Below are 20,038 nucleotides of genomic sequence, written 5' to 3' on the forward strand. Positions count from 1 at the left end.
CTGGCTGTCTTGAAAAGTAAAAGGAAGTGGAATTGTAGGTTGTGTGTGGAACCCGAAGCTTCACGTGCTACTTGGAGACAGGTTGACGTGAATGCGCTGAGCACTGTTAAAAAAAAAAGGTTGCTTTTAGTACTTGACATGGCAATACAACCGTTTTAATGGCACCTGCTCTGGTGATGTTTCCATATACCGTACAAGGGGCGTTCAAGTCAAAGCAGGACTTTTGACTGAGCAGAATAACAGGACGCACATCCTGAGAGTAAAGACTCCATTTATTTCTTTATATGATCCCCAGTAACACTAATGCACTCAGTGTTTCACTAGTGCTTGGACACCATCAAGGGGAAAAAGTTTTCTCAGTACACCGGACACATGATTGTTCTGCCTGCTTCAGGTTTGAAACGCTGGCCTCCCAGGAACTCCTTTAATGGCCCAAACATGTAGAAATGGCTCAGGACAGTATGGGGGACGTGGCAATAACAGCCAGGTTCCTGTAATGTGCAAATGGTGCTGGTGATGCGTCTCTTCTGCAAGTTGGCGACGTCAATTTTCAAAAATCAATTATGAGGCCAGGATTACCGTTCGCATGTTTTACTGCGGCTAAGTGTCTCATCACCGTACTATGCTTGAAGTCTTCTGTAAATGTCAATCGATTTTATGCCTTAATTCACCAGAAATTATCACAAGTCCCAGTTTGACATAAACGCTCATTGTTTATTAATTAATTAGCCTTTGAGAGTATAAATTAACCCCTCTTTACTTAATAAATTAACCTTTTGTAACATTAGTACATTTGTTTCTTAGCAGTTCCTTCACTCTTTTTCTTAGATATTACTCAAAACATCTTACCAGTTCCATCCTTGCTTGCTGAAAGGCGAGTACTTGTCCATCAGAACAGTCAATCTGAGCAGACTCAGTCTCTGCAGCATCGAAACGCAGGGAGCAAGCTGGGACTCGATGGCTTGGCTGTTGGGGTTAGGTGTTGAGAAGATCTGATCACTGCACCAGTAAAGTTTCTGAGCACTGAAACATATGAAAGCACTTTTGTTAACTACTGCAATGTAGAAGATCTGATCGCTTTTCAAAACATGCTGTTATTGTCTCTTACCAAACGGGCTGAAGTGTATGAGAACAAGCCTGTGAGAGCTCGTCGTAATTTGGCTTTTGGTCATTTTGATCTGTTTCACTCTGCTCTTTGATCTCAAGGTGGATGTCAGTCAGAGAAGAAGGGGAGGAAGAGTTGGAGTGGGAGAAGTCTGAGTCTCCGTCGTCAGGAAGTTTGTCTGTCCATGAAGTGACCAGTTGTTGTAGATCTGTAATACGTTCCATTATACTATCCAAAGCTGAAAAGACATCGTCATCTATAATTTGCATGTGATCTGGGACGTTGTCGTAAACGCTAACCCGATGGTCGTGCGCCGCCAGAGGACTGCATGGTGGTTCTTGATCGCTGGAGATACTGCTTTGAAATCTACGGCGATGGCATCCATGAAAACTTCCGGTCCTCCAGTTGACGGAGGTGTTGTCAAGGGGTGACAGCACAGTGTTGTGCAAAATGGTGGGAAAAGTGCCTGGCTTGTGACCGTGTGGAATCTCAAACACAGTGTTGCTGTTAGGGCTGCGTGGCACGGGATGCTCCTGGTCACTAATACAGGTTTGTTCTTGTGCCTGCGATTGACCGTTCTGTCTTTTGCAGTTACTGCGAACCTTGGTGACCGGACTGGGTGTACTGACTGCACTGCTGTTCTCTGAGGGACTGCTGCTTGAGGCATAAGGTGGTGCACAGGACACTGGGCTGCATGACTTGTCCAGGATGTTCATATGGTGGATCTCCCCAAGCTTGTCCTCCTGGAGTATAGGACTGCTTATGACTAACCGTGATTTTCCACTCTGAGCATGCGGCCATAGCGTTGACCCTCTAGGTCTCATCTTGTCCATTTTGCGAAGAAGGCTCTGCCTCTTCTTTAGAGGAGGCTTCTCTGGAAAGCGCTCTTCACTGCAGAGGTTATGAGGCTCCCCTGGAGATGGGGGTCCACTGAAGGAGGTGTCTGGGGACAGGTGTTTGTAGGTGGACGAGCATCTTGAGGAGCTTCGACTCGTCTCGGGATCTTCAGAAGTTTTGAGGGTGGCGGCACAGCCTTCGCTGTCTGCGCTGCTGGAGCTGTGCATGGAAAGGATCTCATGGTGCTCACTGCTGTCTGAGAGAGACGCCTCACAGCTTTCAGACCTCCTCAGACTGGAGACAGGGCTGTCCACAGACGGAAGAAAGTCCATACCGTCTGTACGTGTCCACAGCCTACTCTTTTGGTTGTAGGACCACTTAGGACTGATGGCGCAGGGTTCCACATCATCATCGACTTCACCCTAGGTTACAAGTGCACGTATGTTAGCGAGTCCAGGTTTAGGATATAGAAAACAGAGATGGTTTCATGGATTGTTCTTAACTAAAATTTTCTCCATAAACTCACTCGTCGTTTGAATCTGCTCAGCTCCAGCTTCATCTCCGCACACTTGTTTAAGGTATTCAGTCTCCTGGTTGTAAAAGAAGGGATGAATGTCTGGGAAACGGGTACTACACCATCGACCCACAATCGCATGAAAAACACACTCACCTGCAAAGAGAGTCTAATGTGTCACTGTCTAGGAATTCATGATCGCTCTTCGCCCAGTCTGTGTCAATAGGAATGTGGCAATCTGGAAAGTCAAACAGAATTACACGTAAAACATTGTTTGCTGTTAAAAGCGGGTGAGTGTTGTCACAATTAATTACAACGAACAATTTAGGAAATAAATGTTTACTTTTAAAAAGCTGCGCGTACTGAGGGAAGCCGGCTGCTCGGAGCCAATCGCAAGCCTCCTTCGCTTCAATTTCTGAAAAGAGAAACAAATAAAGTAAGTCTTGTTTTTTTTCTTTTGAGTGCTTTGTTTTCACCAAGCAAATTGGATTTGAACAAAAAAGAAATACGTCGAAAATGGAAAAACTGCAAACCAGAAAGTGTTAGTGTCAAGTAACCCAACAAACCGAACCTTTAATCACGTCTCTGATCAACACCAGACGAAAATAAATGAAAAATCTCACGTTATTTATAATCCCATGTCTTTGTTTTATTCGTTCTAGTTATTTTATAAATGTAAACAAAAATTAGCAAAAAATGTTTTATGGAAATTTTTTTATCTAATTACAAACCTGAAAATTAAAACCTTCTCATTTATTGTATTGAGTATACAAAAAGAGTTTGTAGTAATATTTAAAAAGCTAAAGCTAAAAATAAGCTGATCAGCATCTGACGCATACAGTAACATCTCATAACTTCCCTTTTACTTAACATTTTTATTTAATTCGTGGTGAAAGGTTTCAGTTTTCAAAGTGTACGTCCCACTTATTTGGAATATTTTGAGTTTCACATACTTTGTCTTAACACAGTAAACTGTCGCTTTGATTGGCTCTGTTGACTGACACATATGGCCACGCCCACCTCGAGGTACTGACATTTTGATTTTATTTATGGTGCAGATTTAACTTTAACCTGCAGTAACCTTATGGCTCAAACTTTGGGAAAGAGTGGGTCAGATAATAATAATAATAATAATACTAATAATAAAATACAGGGTAGATTTGTGTCAGAAGTACAAACAACTGGGAAGCGAAACTGGAAAAAAAAGGCAATTACTTTAATTTACTGTCTGTTTATTTCTATTTATTCAAATCTTTTTTTTTTACTTATATAAACAAATCTTATTCTCTAAACTCCTGTATCACCTGGCCGATGGTGATACGTGCTCTCAAGCTGCACGTTAGTCACACAAAACAAATAAACAACTCATTAACATCCATCAGCCCGGATTAAACAGACACGCCCACAGACGTCGGCGAGAGGTGACTCAATCTTAAAGGCATCTCATGACCTCATTGGTTCGCAGCCCCGATAAAAAAAAAAAAAACTATGTGACTGATGTCACTTGAAGCTCTTTCGATGGGATGAAAAAATAGGCAAAATAAAGATGCACATTTTTGTTGTTGTTTTGTTTTATTTGTCCGATTTGGATTTGGTTTGAGATTACTTGACGATGTTCGAGAAAGATGAAATTCTTCCGCTGAGCTAAAATGTGGATGAAATTAGATTTACAAAAGTTCTGGCTCATGAAATGTGAATTCTAGAATTTAAACAAACTAATAAAAGTCAGAGACAATAAAACATGTATGCGTCTCCAGTATACAGGGTCGAGGGGGGCTGGAGAGCCTATCCAGGGAGGCGGGGTACACCCTAATACATAACAGGACACACACACACACACACACACTACGAGCAATTTGGGAACGCCAATTAGCCTAATCTGCATGTTGTTGAACTTTGGGAGGAAACCGGAGGAAACCCATCAAGCATGGGAAAAACATGCAAACTCCATGCACACAGACCCCGAGGTGGGAATCGAACCCGGACTCTGGAGGTGCGAGGCCACAGTGCTGACCGCCTGTCAGCCATCATGCCGCCTGATTCTATAAGCATTATAGACTATTTTAGATATATTAGAACACACACACACACACACACACACACACACAGAAAAATCCACCTCGTGTTTCTTTTGAATCTCCCTTAGATTATTACTGTCGAGGCGACTCAGAACTATTTCCTCGATTCGTATTCCTCCCGCAGATTTTCGTGATGGACGTAGGAATGGCGAGGCAGCCCGATTCCTTGCCACATTACTCTCTTCATCTGTCAGCCGTTTCCTTTCACCTTTTCTGATTCTTTCCTAACAGAGCACAGCCAGGAACAGATGGTGGAAACAAATCCTTTCTCCACACTGGCTGGTGAGCCATAAAACCTCAGTGCCTGGGGCCGTTTCTGTCTTTCCCATAGGCGACTGGAGGGTCAAGGGAAGACAGCTGGACCAGGAGCTACACAGAGCAGATGGCTCTGAGATGTAAACAGTTTTTTTGGGGTTGTTTTTTTTTTTTTGCTTAGCTCTCGGTGTAGATCCAGGCTGGATGTGGTTGTTGTAGTGTCATCGAGCGGTCTTGTTTTTCTTCAACTGATCTGAGCAGCCTTTGAATGAAATGATGCGGTAAGTAAAGCATAGGGATGAAGTGCATGGGGGTGGGAAGCTATGAGGACACTGAAGTCATCACCAGTCATCGTCTGGATCATGGTGGAACCTCCTCTGGTGCCTCTCACGCTTTCAAGTGTGTTTTGAAATATTTATTATAAGAAGGGCGCTGTAGGTTTGACCGTAGATGTAACGGCTCCAGACTGGAAATTCTTCTTCAGATATACAGTATGTATCGCTCCTCTGTTGGTGGTTTATAAAAACAAACAAACTGTCCATCATGTTTTGAGTCAGAACTTTGTATACTAGCTGCAATGACATTTCTCGATGTACACTGGATTAGCTTCAGGCTACCGTGCATTTTTAATGTATGTTTTTTTTCAATAACCACTGAGTAAAAATGTGGCTGTTATCGTCTCTTTTCGGCAGAGTTAAAGATGTGTCGGTGGTCTCTCTCTCTCTCTCTCTCTCTCTCTCTCTCGCTTTGCTTTTTTCCCTGCAGATACACACAAAATGTCCGTATCCTGTTTAAGAGGTCAGCATGACAACCACACACGAATTATCCAACATTGCAGATAGAACATTTCCGAGGTTTGGAAGCCCAGCAGGTCAAAAATAAAGAGTGATGCTGACTCATCGCCCGGGAGGATGCTGTTGTAATTTAAAAAGTGGTTACATGTAAAACACAATGTACTGTATGATCCATGAGTCTTTATAAAGCTTTGTTTTAATCTCGTCTTTAATGAAGAAGTCTTGTTTTTGTCTTGAAACAACAAGGCGTATGGACACTTATGAAGACTCACAAAGACGTGTTGTTAGAAGATAAAGACTTATGCAGACCGTAGAAACATAAATGGATGTGGTCACTCTATCCAGGATCAGCGGGATGAAAAGTGAGTGACATTTTCAGAAGTCCTCATTTGGAAAGGAACATTTAAAGGAGTTCCTGGGAGGCCGGGGTTTCAGATGTGAATGAAAAATGCGGTTCAATCATGGCACCTGTGTTCTGTTATTCTGCACAATCAAAAGTCCTGCATTGACTTGAACAAAGAGGATGAATGTAAACTAAAATATTTCTCGATAATTATTGATAATGAATCAAACAGTGTAAGTGGAGCCAGACCGGTTAGTGTAAGAATAGAAGTTCAACAAAAAATTTTTAAATCGATGATGCAAACGTTTAGCATCATGTACGTGACATTTTAAACTTCTGATCTGCTCTCGAAACTTTTGCAATAAGACTAGAAACAAAAACTACAACTTCAGCCCTTGTCCCTGGAGAAAGACGTCCTCTGGCTGGTTCCTTTTGCGTGCAAACCGTAGGCGTGATGCTATCACACGACTCTTTTATACAGCCGCTTCCTTTTCTAAATACTCTGGGCGTCCCTACAGGATGTCATGCTTTTTTCGCTTTGTGGAAGCTGATAACAGATGTAGCATGCAATTGTACGCCTCCCAGTCGAGATTCCTTTAGCGTTTTAGAACGTTTACCAGTTTCTCAGTGGCCTGGGAGGGTCCTGGCTGACGGTGATACTGTACGTGCTCCCGAGCTGCACGCCCGCCACACAAAACAAATAAACAACTCATTAACATCCATCAGCCCGGGTGCAGCGGACACACCCACAGACAGAGGCGAGAGGTCACTTGATCTTGTAGGAATCTTATAGAAGTGGTGGTTCACAGCCCCGGAAAAAACAATTGTTTTTTGGTCAATTGATGAGATGAGAGAATACGCAAAATAAAGATGCAAGTTTTTTTTTTTTGTTTGGTGGTTTTTATATTCGATTGCTTTTTCAACTTGGATTTGGGTTGAGGTTATTGATGTTTGAGAGAGATTCTTGCAAGCTGAAATGTGGATGAAATGAAATTTACAAAAGTTCTGGCTCATGTATTGTAAATTCTGGAATTTAATCTAATTAATAAAAGCCACAGCAATAAAAAAAAAAAAAATCGGGAAATAACCAACAATCAGCCGCGAGTTTCCAGCAGCCGCTCCACATAAAGTTACAGAAACCTCAATATAATGCTTCGACTCCACAATAACAAAAGGTTGACCCCTTGTAAACTGATCATTGATCATTTATTTTTGTTTAAGACCCCTTCATGTATTTTTCAAATCATTACTAAGTTTATTGAAATTGTTAAAACTGGTCCTGAATGACATCTTGGAATTGAACACTACAGAGATTCCTGCAGAATTTTCCATTTGTCGTAAAATAAAGATGCAGATGTGTTTTTTTTTTTCTGGGCTTGTCCGATTTGCAACTTGAAATCATTTTTATTCTGAAATGAAGTTTTTAAGAATTCTGGCTTGTGAATTCTGGAATTAAATCAAATTAATAAAAGCCACAGCAATAAAAAAAAACAAAAAAAACAAACAGAAAATGACCAACCATCAGCGCACGTGTTTCCATTAGCTGCTTCAAAGTCACATAAACTTCAATGTAATGCTTAGACACCACAATAATGTAGGGTTAACCCCTAGTAACCCCTGATCGTCAGCTCACTAAATGTATTGCATTGGTCCTGATTGACGTCATAGAATCGAGCATTACAGAGATTCCTACAAAATTTCCCATTTATCAAGAGTCGCTACGTCTGTCACAATATATATCAAGAAGAACGCTCCGTGTGACGTCATAAAGATAAACAGCTTAGTTATAGCAGCAGCTCATCAGGTCCTTAATGGTGCGACGAATCCCCCTGACATGTCGCAGAGGGCTTCTGAGCTGTATAAATATCTACAGAACTTTCCAGCTGTTCTTTCTCTTCCCACGTCATGTACGATTTCGTCAGTGCCGAGACCGATCCGGGTGCAAACCAGGCGCCTTTAGCTCTCGCCAGCTCCGGTAGGTTGAGGAGCATTAGGTCATAGGTGTAATTGCTTGCATGCCCTGTTGATATGTCGTTGCTAACAACACTCAGTTGAACGAGCGCCAGTGGATGCGGGAGCTCCGGGGGCTCTCGTAGCCCTGAGAAAACAGCCTCACTGAGCTTGGAATGCTAATTTACAAAGAATATAATATGATAGAATCACAGCAGGAGGTCTGTGTTTACATCGTCTGGATTTGGATTATACACAGGGATTATTGTAGGTTCAGGTAACACAGTGGTGGATGAATTAACTGATGTCTGTTCCCCTAAATCCACTCATTTACTGTATGCATGATCATTCAACATGTTCGGAAGAAAAAAAAAAAAATTTTTAAGATGCCCACATTTTTAAAAATCTTATACATCATTTCATTATTTAAAGAACATTTACACTTATACCGTATACTCAGTGATATATATATAAGCTCAGATTTGACACATCACAACAATTCTTATGTGTCAATGCAATCCTTATTAAACTAATAATCTGTCTGCAATCTGTTCTGAAATATTTTCCAAGCATTTTTTAAAAACAGTATGCAAATATATATATATATATATATTAAATATCTATCAAAGTAAATGAAATGCTAATGTTAGTAATGTTTCACTTACTTGTAATCAACATAGCTGTAGAGTTTCCTCCAAAGTAAAGCCTTAGAAGTTAGGAATGAGTTACAGAAGTGGAATAAATTACATATAAATAATCAAGCATTACAAAAACAATTAAATTTAAAAAAAGAAAAAAGAAAACAGGATTTCCAGTTCACATGAAGGAGCTAGCTAGTTCTCCTTTCCAGAGCGATGATATCACTGGGACAGCATTTCCCTTTCAGCGGAATGAGCGCGAGTGACCGAGAGGGTGGTTCCCATGGTGCATCAAAGGCGAGGGTTAGAGTTAGAGTTGTGTTCAAGCTGAACCCAAACACATTTCGGGCATCCTGTGTTGCGTAGCTGACGTGCTGCAGTTCAGTGTACAGTACTGTATGTCTGGCTGGCAGGACTGGAATGCATCTGGACTATGTGTCACTTTAAGATATTTCATCATATAACTCTAGCTGTTCGGACAAGAGCGATGGCGTGTGTAGTGTGAAGGAAATGATTTGTATTAAGTTCTAACATGATGTCTTCACATCCAGACAGATCCTTCCTTGCAGTGCCTGTTACACTGTACAACCCACTCACTTATCCTGTACAGGGTCATGGGAGCCCTGCAGCCTTTCCCAGGGGACTCTGGGGACTACATGGGGTGCCAGTCCATCTCAGGACACACACACACTCACACTCACACTCACGAATGTCAATCTTCAAGTGTTTGGACTGTTAAAGGAAATCAACCAAACATGAGGTCCAACACATACAGGTGGGAATCGAACCCTCGACCCTGGTGGTGCGAGGACACAGTGCACCGACTGTACAACCCTTCTGTGCAAAAAACAACACTGTAACTCAGAATATCCCATATGTTACTAGTGCGTTCCCCTATATGGTGCTAGTTAGTATTTGTACAATGCTTACATTTATTTTAATGGATTTAGTACCAGTTTTATTATATGTGTAACACTTACTGTATATTTATATAATATCATACTACTGTATGAACTTGTACCACTAAACATATCAGTTTAACTGTTTTTAATTAAGTATAATTTCTGGCTTAAATATAAATATGTTAATACATATTTTTTCCCCCAGTGTATTAGTTCACAACTAAGATGGAAATATTGATGTGGTAATTATTATTATAATTAATCGCATGATTACATTTACAGTAAGACCCATAATTTTCAGTTAATGCCTATTTATTGCAAGATATTAAAATAAAAATTATATAAATGTCAGTTTAGTTATTTATTTATTTTTTAACATACAACAATATATCGTCACGCATGTTGTGCATCGTGGTATAATATTGTTGCCATATCGCCCGGCCCGTAGCCCGTGGTGGAGCTGCAGTAAGTAATTTTCCTGTCCTTCCCACACTGGGAAACGTTTCTCAGGCAGACGTCATTTTGAAGTTAACAACCTATTATTTCCAGATTGACAGATTTCATATGCCATCAGACATCCGCCAGACGCTCTAAGTGCCAAGTTGGCAGTTTGTACTAAAGTTTAAAATCAATCTCTGGTCTGCGCAGGGAGACGACAGGTCAACTTAAGCGACAAATATATCAAATATTGCTTAAGAAACCTTTTTAGAGGTTTATAAATGGATTGATAGAAGTCCTTTGTGCTTTTCTTCACTTCTCCTCGTGCCAAACTCCAGGCTTTTGATGTAATCAAACACCCTAGAGAGCCATTATAGCTAATGGGATATCAGGGACTGGATCCTAATGAAGCCCTGGAGTCGAAGACTATTAGCCGGGATGGGATTTGTCGATATCGATGTAGCGCCAGGGCATTTTCGCCCGTTCACCTCGTCAGCCCGTGAGGTGTTCACATGTGTGTGGGAAGTGTGCAGGACACACATCAATTCAAGTGGAATCGTCAGCGCGTGCATTCGTGTTAAAGCAAGTTCATAAACAGGATCTAGGGGTGCCATGGAGGTGACACACTTTCTTAGTCATGCCTCTTAGTCATGGAGTTCAAAACACACTAACACGAGTAAAAGCCCTGCTCTGGTAGTAATAATAACTCCTTTACAAGTAGAAGCAGTGAGCAAGAAAATGACTCGGATAAGAATAAGTCGTCTAATAATAGTTGTCATGACTGGTGGAAGGAATATTTTCAAAAACGCTCATATCAAAGATAACGCTAGCTGGCTAGATATCTTAGCCATTGCTATTGAGGTTTTAGTAGTTGCGATTTTTTTTCCTTTAGATAGCTAGCAAAGATTTAGAGCTACCTTATATATTATTCTGAGAGTTGTCTATTATTCTGAGAGTTGTCTGTAGCAGATTTGTGCTGCATTTGTATTACGGATTTTGTAATTTGTTCTTTATTGCCTTCAGAATTGGATTGGACAGGCTGGCCTTTGGTTCCCGCCGGTGTGGGTGAGTAAACTGCACTATAGCGCTTCTATTGGATTAGACTACGCTGGTCAGCTTTCACTCCCAATGGGCATCAGTAAGCCTTGGCCACCAATGACGCTGTTGCCAGTTCACTAGTTTTCCTTCCTTAGATCACTTTTGGTTGGTCCTGACCACTGGAGACCAGGAGCATCCCACAAGACCTGCAGTTTTGGAGTCGCTCTGACCCATCAGAATTTAGCCCTTCTCTCAGTCACTCAAATCCTTACACTTGCCCATTGTTTCTGCTTCCCACACATCAACTTCAGGAAAAAAGGTTCATTTGCTGCCTAATATATCCCACCCACTTCCAGACGCCATTGTAATGAGATATTGAAAATGCAGCTACTGTGAGAAGGGCCAGATTGTGATGGCTAGACTACTGAGTCAGAGCAACTCCAAAACTGCAGCTCTTGTGGGATGTTACCCACAGGACAGGACATACCAAAAGTTATCTAACGAAGCAAAACAATTGAACTGGCGACAGGGTCATAGGTGGCCAAAAATCACTGATGCACATGGGGAGTGAAGGCTGGCTCGTGTATTGCCGATCCGATTAAAGCAATGGTGTAGATCAAATTAAGGAAAAGGTTAATGCTGGTTCCAAGAGAAAGATGCATCACTGTTTTGGTGGCAAAGAGGGGGGGGGGGGGGGGGCCTACTCAATATTTGGCATGTAGTCATAATGTTAATGCTGATCAAGTGATTTTTCTCATATTAATAATATATAATTCAATCAAATTGACCAGAGATTAAGTTTGTTTCTGCTTAAATAGGATAAACGTAATGACACACAGAACAAATTCTGCAAGAATAATCTTGTGCGCTATTTTAGACCTGACAGTGTCTAGAAGAAAGAGGCAGGACAAACTCGACAGCGCAGAGCGAGCGGAAAACATGACAAGAGCACTGGCTCCATCATGTCCACCAGCGAGTCCCACCCCTACTGGGTGTAAAGTCATTTGGCTTGCAGGATGCATAGCATTCCTCCTACTAATGCTTCCTTTTTAACTCGAGTTTTGGCTTTGCAGCAGAAAGGAAAAACATATGAGATATGAGTTGGCCTAATTAGCGACCATTTTCAGTACATTATGACCTGATTATTCGTTTGTCAATTACGTAAATTTACAAACTGTGTGGCCAAGTGTTTCCGAAGGGTCAAATTAATGGTGTGGATCAAACAAAGAGAAGGAGATTGAGCTGAAAGGACTGGAATTGGGTTAAGAGTTATTCAAGACATTATTAAACCCTGGAAGGACAGAACTGAACCTATAACTTTACAGAGAAGATTTGATTAGAAAAATGAGCGTGATGGAAGATCACTTAAATACTTTGAGACGTTGCATGATAAAAAAAAAAAAAACTTTAGAAGAAATCAGAATAGTGAGAGTAAGAGGATTTCCGTAGACACACACAAAGTGATGAGAACTCACAGGATTGGGACTAAACAGCTGTGTGTCCATAAGAAAACCACTTGTTAGTGAGACTTAACAGCTTTAGTTTAAAGGCTAGGGAGCATAAAGGCCGGACTTTGGAGTGATGGAAAAAGGTCATGTGACCTGATGAGTCCAGACTGATCCTATACCAGAGTGATGGGCGTGTCAGGGTAAGAAGGGAAGGACTTGAAGCGATGCTCCCATCATGCATAGTGTCCACTGTACAAGCCTCTGGAGACAGTGTTATGATCTGGGGTTGATCAGTTACTCAGGTCTAGACTCAGTAACGTTATGGGGCAATAAAATGAAGTCAGCTGACCACCTGAATGTACTGAACCACCAGAGGATCACATCTATGGAGGGTTTCTTCTTCCCTGGTGTTATGGACAGAGTGTGAGAGAGCGTCCCTGGGAGCATGAGGAATCATTTACACACATGAACTGGACACCACAGTGTGTGCTGTAACCAAAGCTAAAGGCACTGGACCCAACCGCGCACACATACACACAAAGACTTAATCACATACTGTAAATGATGACTTAATCACGCAGCGATAATCAGTAATCTTGTTTAAAGCCAAATTGTTTTAAACGGTTTGAAAGCAATTTGAAACAGAAAAAAACCGTTCAAGTACAGGATGAACATTTTGTATCAGTGTATCTTTAGTCATTCTATTTTTGTGTCAAAAACAGAAACTTGAAAATTAAACATAAATTCTTATCTGATTGTTGCTTCAAAAATCCGGCCAGGAGAAATAAAAGCAAAAAAAAAAAAAAAAGTCATTTTTATTGTCAGAACTTGCTGATACACAAACCTGAAAATAGATTTGTGTATGTGTGTGTATGTGTTTGTTTTTGTTTCTTTGTAAATAAAAAGAAATCGAAATAGAGCGAATAACGGATTAAAAGCTTATTTATCTGGAACCTGTCGCCTCTTACTACAGAAACGATAACGCATTTATAGAAGTCCAGAAAGGCCACAAATTATTCTTTTTTTTTTAATCTCAAGATAAAAAAAAAAAGTTGTTTTCTCAACTTTCTGATACCACGAAGCGGTAGCATTCCGGCATGACATCGCCATCCTGTTATGTTCTGACCATTCATCAATAATTTCCTCCTATTTTTATGATTTTGATCACGGTTTGTCTCATGAGCTGCAAAGCATTTATGTGGATGGCATCTCTCAAACATCATGTGGTAACCATGGAGACGTCCGCGTCCCGCAGATTGGCTGAAAATGAAGCTTTGCAGATTCCTGAGTCACCGTCTCAAGTGACAGACGCTTATTTGAAAATCTTCTCACGCTGACAAAAATAAGGTCAAGTAGATAGAAGTACTTTATTGACCCTGAATTTTGGGCAAAATGAAGTCAAACTCAGTAAATAAGATGCAGAACTGAGATTTTTTATTATGTATGTCTAATCATGCGCTTTGTCATCATGAGAAAATAACATTGATTACTTTATTTATTCATTCTCTATACTGCAGTGCCACAGGAGGACTGGAGCTTATCCCAGGGTGTTTGGGGTATAAGGACGGGGTACACCATGGACCGTGGGGAATGCGAAGTAGCTTAATCTACATGTGTTTAGACCGTGGGAGGAAACCGGAGATCATGAAGGAAACCCACCAAGCACGGGAAGAACATGCAAACCCCTCACACACACGCAGGAATCGAACCCTCGACCCTGGAGGTATGAGGCCACAGTAATGCCTTAGAATTTAAACATATATTTTTTAAATAGCTCAGAAGAATCCACTGAGTAATATTTTAGGCAGCTGTATTTTCCCTTGTCGAGTGTAGAGATCTAAAAGACTTCCAGGCTGCAAACAGTGTAGCCCAGAGCTGTATGATTTAAAATGAGAAGAATCAATATTTCTCATTATTACTTACTTATTATTTTTTTTATATAGTTTTTGATTTCGGCATATCTTTCTGTAACAGAGTCAGAACTCGCCCTTTCAACGACATCTTCACATTTTATGCATTGTAGGACCAGAAACCAGTCTCAGAATATTGTCTGTCTGTCTGTCTGTCTGGCTGTAGGTCCGTCCAGACAGATTTTGTCACAACATCATGAAAAAATGCCTAGACAAAATCGAATATAACTTTGCCAGTCCTTGCTTTTTCTCTGAATCAGGATTTGCAAATAATCCAAAAACAAGATGAATCTAAAATACATATGCATAAAGATAATTGCAACTTGCAGTGGTGGGTAAAGTATACAAATCCTGAGTGAACGTAGAAATATCTCAAAAAAATATAGCAGACGACTCTGATCCAGATCCAGATTAGATCTGATTTGCCTCCAGCAGATCCCCATTACATCCACCGCGAATCTGGATCTCCGCGAGGCTCCTGCTATCTGGGACTCAAGTAAAAATTCTAAGTACTTTGTTTTCATTTCTATTTACAGTATGAGATAAGAGAAAAACATCAGACAAATATAGAAATATAAAATAGAAATTTTCTCTCTCCTTCCAGATTGTTAATGTTACTGCCTGAAACCACCTTCGCTTCTGATTTACAACACCTGCTACATGATTGGACTTTTCACGGAGGGAAGGCAAATCACACAATTACGTCTAGCAGTCAGCAGGTGGCGATATTACTTACTTCTTCAAATGCTACACACCACTCTGGGTATGTAACAAAGCCATGCAGAAATGTAGTGAAGTAGAAAGTACAGATATTTACTGTATTGTAGGATGTTGTAAAGTACAAGTAAAAAGTAGCCTCTAATAAAACCACTCAAGAAGTACAGATATGAGAAACAGAACTTAAGTACAGTGATAAAATTAATCTACTTAGATACCTTCTAGCTCCGGCCATCCCAGTTTTTTTTCTTTTAAAGATCATTTGAGGGGGTCATTTGGTTGTTTGTTTGGTCTGTTAACTCACTCACTATGAATCTCTCTCTCTCTCTCTCTCTCTCTCTCTCTCTCTCCCCTTTTCATGGACGAAAGCAATGCTTCACTGAGCGAACGCGGGACATTAAATAATGCACACAGTTAAAGCAGAGACAGATGTGGGCACCTGAAACGAATCCTGCTTCACCCACGTAATTGTATAAGCAGGACAGGAAGTAAAGCACCCTGCACTCTTCCGATTAAATCATCTGCCTCAGAGTTAAAAGATGTGAAGATGAAAATTCCAGAAACGTGTCGGTGTAGGTTTAGCGTTTCCGCCCCCCCACTGTACATTTGAGCTCCGTACGCATAAGGTTTTTTTTTTTATTCATAACATTACAGGGAGAAAGAAACGCTTAAAAAAGATTATTCTAATTTAATACTTATTCCAGATTTATTCCATCTTCCTGTTATAATGCTCTCCAATCTTCTGTGAAGGATTTCCACTAGATGTTGGAGCGTGTGGGTTGCGGGGATTTGAGTTCTTTCACACACTCTGCAAGAGCATTAAGTGAGCTCAGGCGCTCATGTTCCCATGTCGAGGAAGTTTCTGTTCATCCAGTCCATCCTATAGTTGACACTCGAGTTCTTCCACTCCAACACACTCCTAACACACCATGTCATCATGGAGCTAGCTTTGTGGATCTCACTGGATAAGGTTCGGTACAATAAAGGGAAAGTGTAATGCTACAGCACACAGGGACATTTATACGTCTGGGTGCTTCAAAGTTTGTGAGAAGAACCATGTGGTCAGGGGTGTACATACTTTTGACCAAGTATTGTACATATGAACATAGTCAAATTTGTCTAGAATTTAGACCAACAAATTTATGTTTAGACAATACAAGCTGGAAATGTTCCTATTCTATCGCCAAGTCATTTTTTCTTTTTAGAAATGATTGTTTAAAAGTTTGAATATGACTTAAACACATTAATTATATAAATAAAAGAGAGGTTTTGCCTGTACATTGGTCAGAACTCGCTCTTTTAGATGATATCTTTACATTTCATACATCAGAAACAGAATTTACTGAATCTCCTGCAGTCCTTAGATCTCTGCCTGAAATTTTTGTGTGACGACGAAAGAAAGACAACTTAGTGTAAACAAGGCGTGAGATCCTCAACCTTACTGAATGTGATTTCTTTGTATTAGGCCTTGTTCACACGGGCGTTAAGTTTTTGGATAAACGAATGCGCTCTGAACGTCCTAGATGTTTATGTTGTGTTTTGAAGTGGCGCTCGATTGACTTCTACACCGGCATTCGTTTGTCTCTGTCTAACGTCAGCCTGCAGCCCAAATTGTAGTTTGTGTGAAAGCCTGCCGCTACTGGGTTTACTCTCTGACTGCACAACGTCGGATTAAAGGAAGTTTTTTGTAGTTTATGAAGAAATGCCAAAATTTCCGCGTACGTTTTTCAACAAATAATTATTTTTATTTTGCCCTTTTCCGCATTTCCCTATGTATAGCATGTAGGATCATGGGATATATCCGGTCCTCCGAAGCGTAAAATGAACGCGAAGAAAATGCACTAGAAGCGGTTTCCTTGCGTTCGTTGGGTTTTGAACGCCAAGAAAAAGCTGCATGTAACGTTTTTTTTTAGGCCGTATAAACGTGGGAAAACACTCGCTGTTTGATCTGAGTTCATCGGACGCTCAAAACGCAAGAAAAACGCTCGATTTTACCGCCCGTGTGAACAAGGCCTTAATAAGTTAGACAGAGAGTTCTGCTGTACAGAAAGACACACAGACATGTACGTGGGCTTCAACATCAAATAATAATAATAATAATAATGATAATAATATCACTGATTAAAGATTAGCAGATTATTATTAGCTTTAATCATCTACAGTATAAAACAGAAATTATGTTAGCAAGATACTTTCACTTGCTAACATCATTTCTTTTGCACTGCACCGTTTGTGCCAACTTTTCCTCTGCGATATTGTGATCATATGGATTGTATTTAAGTTGTTTCACTTTGCAGTCATTCTGACGCCTGAAGTTGCACACATTGTACAAGTGTTGTAAACTGTGAAGACCTCTGCACTTGGCCCTGTGCTCTCCATTGTTTGCTTGAAGTTTTCAGCTCGACTGTTTATTTTATATAAAAAGCCGCCGGCGGGCCGTCTAGCCTGACCCTTTCCTCTGAGACAAAGCGAAGACGCCAGGTCAGGACGTCATCGGAGGTTAGTCTATGACAGCAGGATGAGAATCTGCCCAAGGGTGTGTTTTCCTGATGGAGTTATATTTGCCTGGTGTATTTTTTGCACTTCACTGGGTGAAAGTGAAAGAGTTTGTTCAAGCTTTCCTGTTGCTTAGGAGTCCTAACACAGCTTGCTGCATGAAAACACACACGTTCCAAGAACCACCATCCTCGCTTCCTTCCTCGTTTCCTTCCTTCCATCGCGCTGCTGCAACCCCAAACTACAGCGAAGTGGAGCTGATAACGTTAATGACGTTCCAGCTTTTTGCTCTCGTCCTTTGCAGAGGCCAGAAGAGAGGGGAAATTAAGAGTGGGAGACATATTAAACCGAACGCTATCGATATCAAGATAATCCTGATTGCTTGGGGGGCCCCGCCACCCTTTTGTTACTCTGCAGTGATGTGTAAGAGTTGTTCAGACCAAGACCTGCTAGCTCGTAGTAAGAAAGCAGAACGGAGAGCAGGGAGCTTCAAGCCTGAAGCCAGGAGGCCCAAATGAGATTTAATTAAGTGTGAACATGAATAGAAATTGCTGTCTGGCTTTTTTTTTTTCTTTTAGATCATTAGTGCCAGTGTGCACTGTCTGTGGCTTTTGCTGAATTTCATAAATTTGATGTTGAAAATAAATTCGTCAATTTTTATTTGTCATATAGCATAGGGGGGCTGAGGTATGAGGGTTCGAGTCTCGTCCCCAATACAGGCAACCTTAGGAGAGCTCCAAAAAGTGCTGTAAGAAAAAACCCACAGGATGGCACACAGTTCTGGGTTCTATTCCCACTTCTGTTTGCATGGAGTTTGCATGTTCTCCCTGTCCTTGGTGGGTTTCCTCCGGGTACTCCGGTTTCCTCCCACAGTGCAAAGACATGCAGATTAGGCTTATTGGCGTTCCCAAATGAATGAGTTTATGTGTGTGTGCCCTGAGATGGTCCAAGGTGTACTCCGCCTGGTGCCCCAAGTCTCCTGGGATAGGCTCCAGGCCCCACATGACCCTAAATACAGGATTAAGCGGGATAGACCATAAGAAAAACACTTATTTGGTCTCCATAGATAGATTTCAGTACGGAGAAGTGAATTTTTATGTAACACACCAGTTACAATTACATTAAGCCATAAATTTTACATAATTGGGGGCGTGGCCAATTTGAGTGACAGCTGAAATTGCTCGCTGGCGGCTCTACATGACTTTAGCTAACTCGCTAACTGGAAGCATTGTAGTTAAAGTGACCAAAAGAAGCGTAGGAGCAGACACGGAAAATTAACCTCAGCCACTTTAGCGTTATAGCTAAGCTAAAGCTAAGCTAGCTAGCTTGTCGTAACTGAGATACTGTACAGTAAGTAGACGTGTGTTGTAATCAACCCCCATGGCTCCACCCATTTGCCCATTTAGGGTATTGTTGGAGTCAATTTCCTGCCAAGATGGCGATGATCAGAGCTCCACAGTTGAGCATTTATTTAAAACGATCTTTAAAAAACCTCTGGGTGACGTCATAGAGGGGTTTGCCCAGCTCTCTATTTGTGGAGTTTGCATGTTCTCTCCATGCTTGATGGGTTTCCCCGTTGTAGCTTTTACACTTTTTTCCACATCTATACAGTAGTAACACATAATTAATTAATGTTAATTGGTATAATTAATTAGCAGACAATTACTTACAGACACCAATGCATGCAAAAATATTTTTTTTTCTGTATTTTCCTGTAAATTTATAAAATCGAGATGGCGTTAAGACACTTTCGGGAGGCATCATTAAGGTATCTAACTCATCCCAGCGATAAAGCCTTTGCAAAGCTGCAGTGTGAAGCATTAAGGCTGTGACGCTCCCACAGGATGGAGTGTTCCTGTTAGAAGATCCTCATTCCCACAATGTGTTCTGATCCTCAAATAAAAAAGAATATCACCTGTAATCCTGGCGTACACTGATGAAAAGGTTATATTGCTATACGATCTTGTCATGTTCTTGTTCTTTCCTTCCTCTCTGCTACAGCAAGTCTTAATAATAAAGCGTACACAAGATCTTCCCGAGCTTTACTGAACAAACACCAGGACATGCAGCCGTAGTCAACATAATGACCTGCTATGCTCTTTCGCTGTTTCTTGATTTTTCTCTGTTTTTTGCTATATATATTTTTTTTTTCTCTTTCCTATATTTATTTATTTATTTATTATTTTTTTTTCTTATTTTTTTCTGGACTTCTTTTCCACCAGAAAAGCTTATTACTGTAGCCGGCCATGTGATGTGGCTTTTCTGCTTTCTTATTTTAGGGTCGAAGAAAACTTCTTGGCCACATCAGTATTTAGAGTGCTGTAGATTTAAGATATATTTTGCAGAGTGTAATGGGCGTTCGAGTCAAAGCGGGACTTTTGATTATACAGAATAGCAGAACACAGTTCTGAGAGCAAAAACTCCATTTATTCCTCTTTATAATCCCCTGATACACTAATGCACTTTCCCGGTGTTTCACTATGCTTGGACACCATCAAGGTAGAACGTCAATACGCTGGAGCCTGTCTGATTCACGTCTAAAACGTTGGCCTCCCAGGAACTCCTTCACACATAA

At 40.8% G+C, this 20,038-nt stretch overlaps 1 protein-coding gene across 2 annotated transcripts in view; it reads right to left on the reverse strand.

The window, feature by feature from the left end:
• The window catches only part of si:dkeyp-23e4.3 (rho GTPase-activating protein 7), a 56,981-nt gene that overhangs the window by 11,688 nt on the left and 25,255 nt on the right, over positions 1-20,038 (reverse strand). Inside the window, exons 1-6 of one of the 2 annotated variants that reach the window (XM_053478369.1) lie at positions 8,542-8,727; positions 2,800-2,871; positions 2,613-2,694; positions 2,469-2,532; positions 1,109-2,364; positions 850-1,023 (exon numbers count right to left, since the gene is read on the reverse strand). In XM_053478369.1, the coding sequence (XP_053334344.1) occupies positions 850-1,023; positions 1,109-2,364; positions 2,469-2,532; positions 2,613-2,694; positions 2,800-2,871; positions 8,542-8,554 (1,661 nt within the window). In that variant the 5' untranslated portion in view covers positions 8,555-8,727. Of the gene's footprint in view, positions 1-849; positions 1,024-1,108; positions 2,365-2,468; positions 2,533-2,612; positions 2,695-2,799; positions 2,872-8,541; positions 8,728-20,038 lie in introns of those variants that run through there. The other variant, XM_053478368.1, reaches the window with a different exon arrangement.

The sequence above is a fragment of the Clarias gariepinus genome, chromosome 19 (genome assembly GCF_024256425.1).
Source record: "Clarias gariepinus isolate MV-2021 ecotype Netherlands chromosome 19, CGAR_prim_01v2, whole genome shotgun sequence".
Taxonomy (NCBI): Eukaryota; Metazoa; Chordata; class Actinopteri; order Siluriformes; family Clariidae; genus Clarias; species Clarias gariepinus.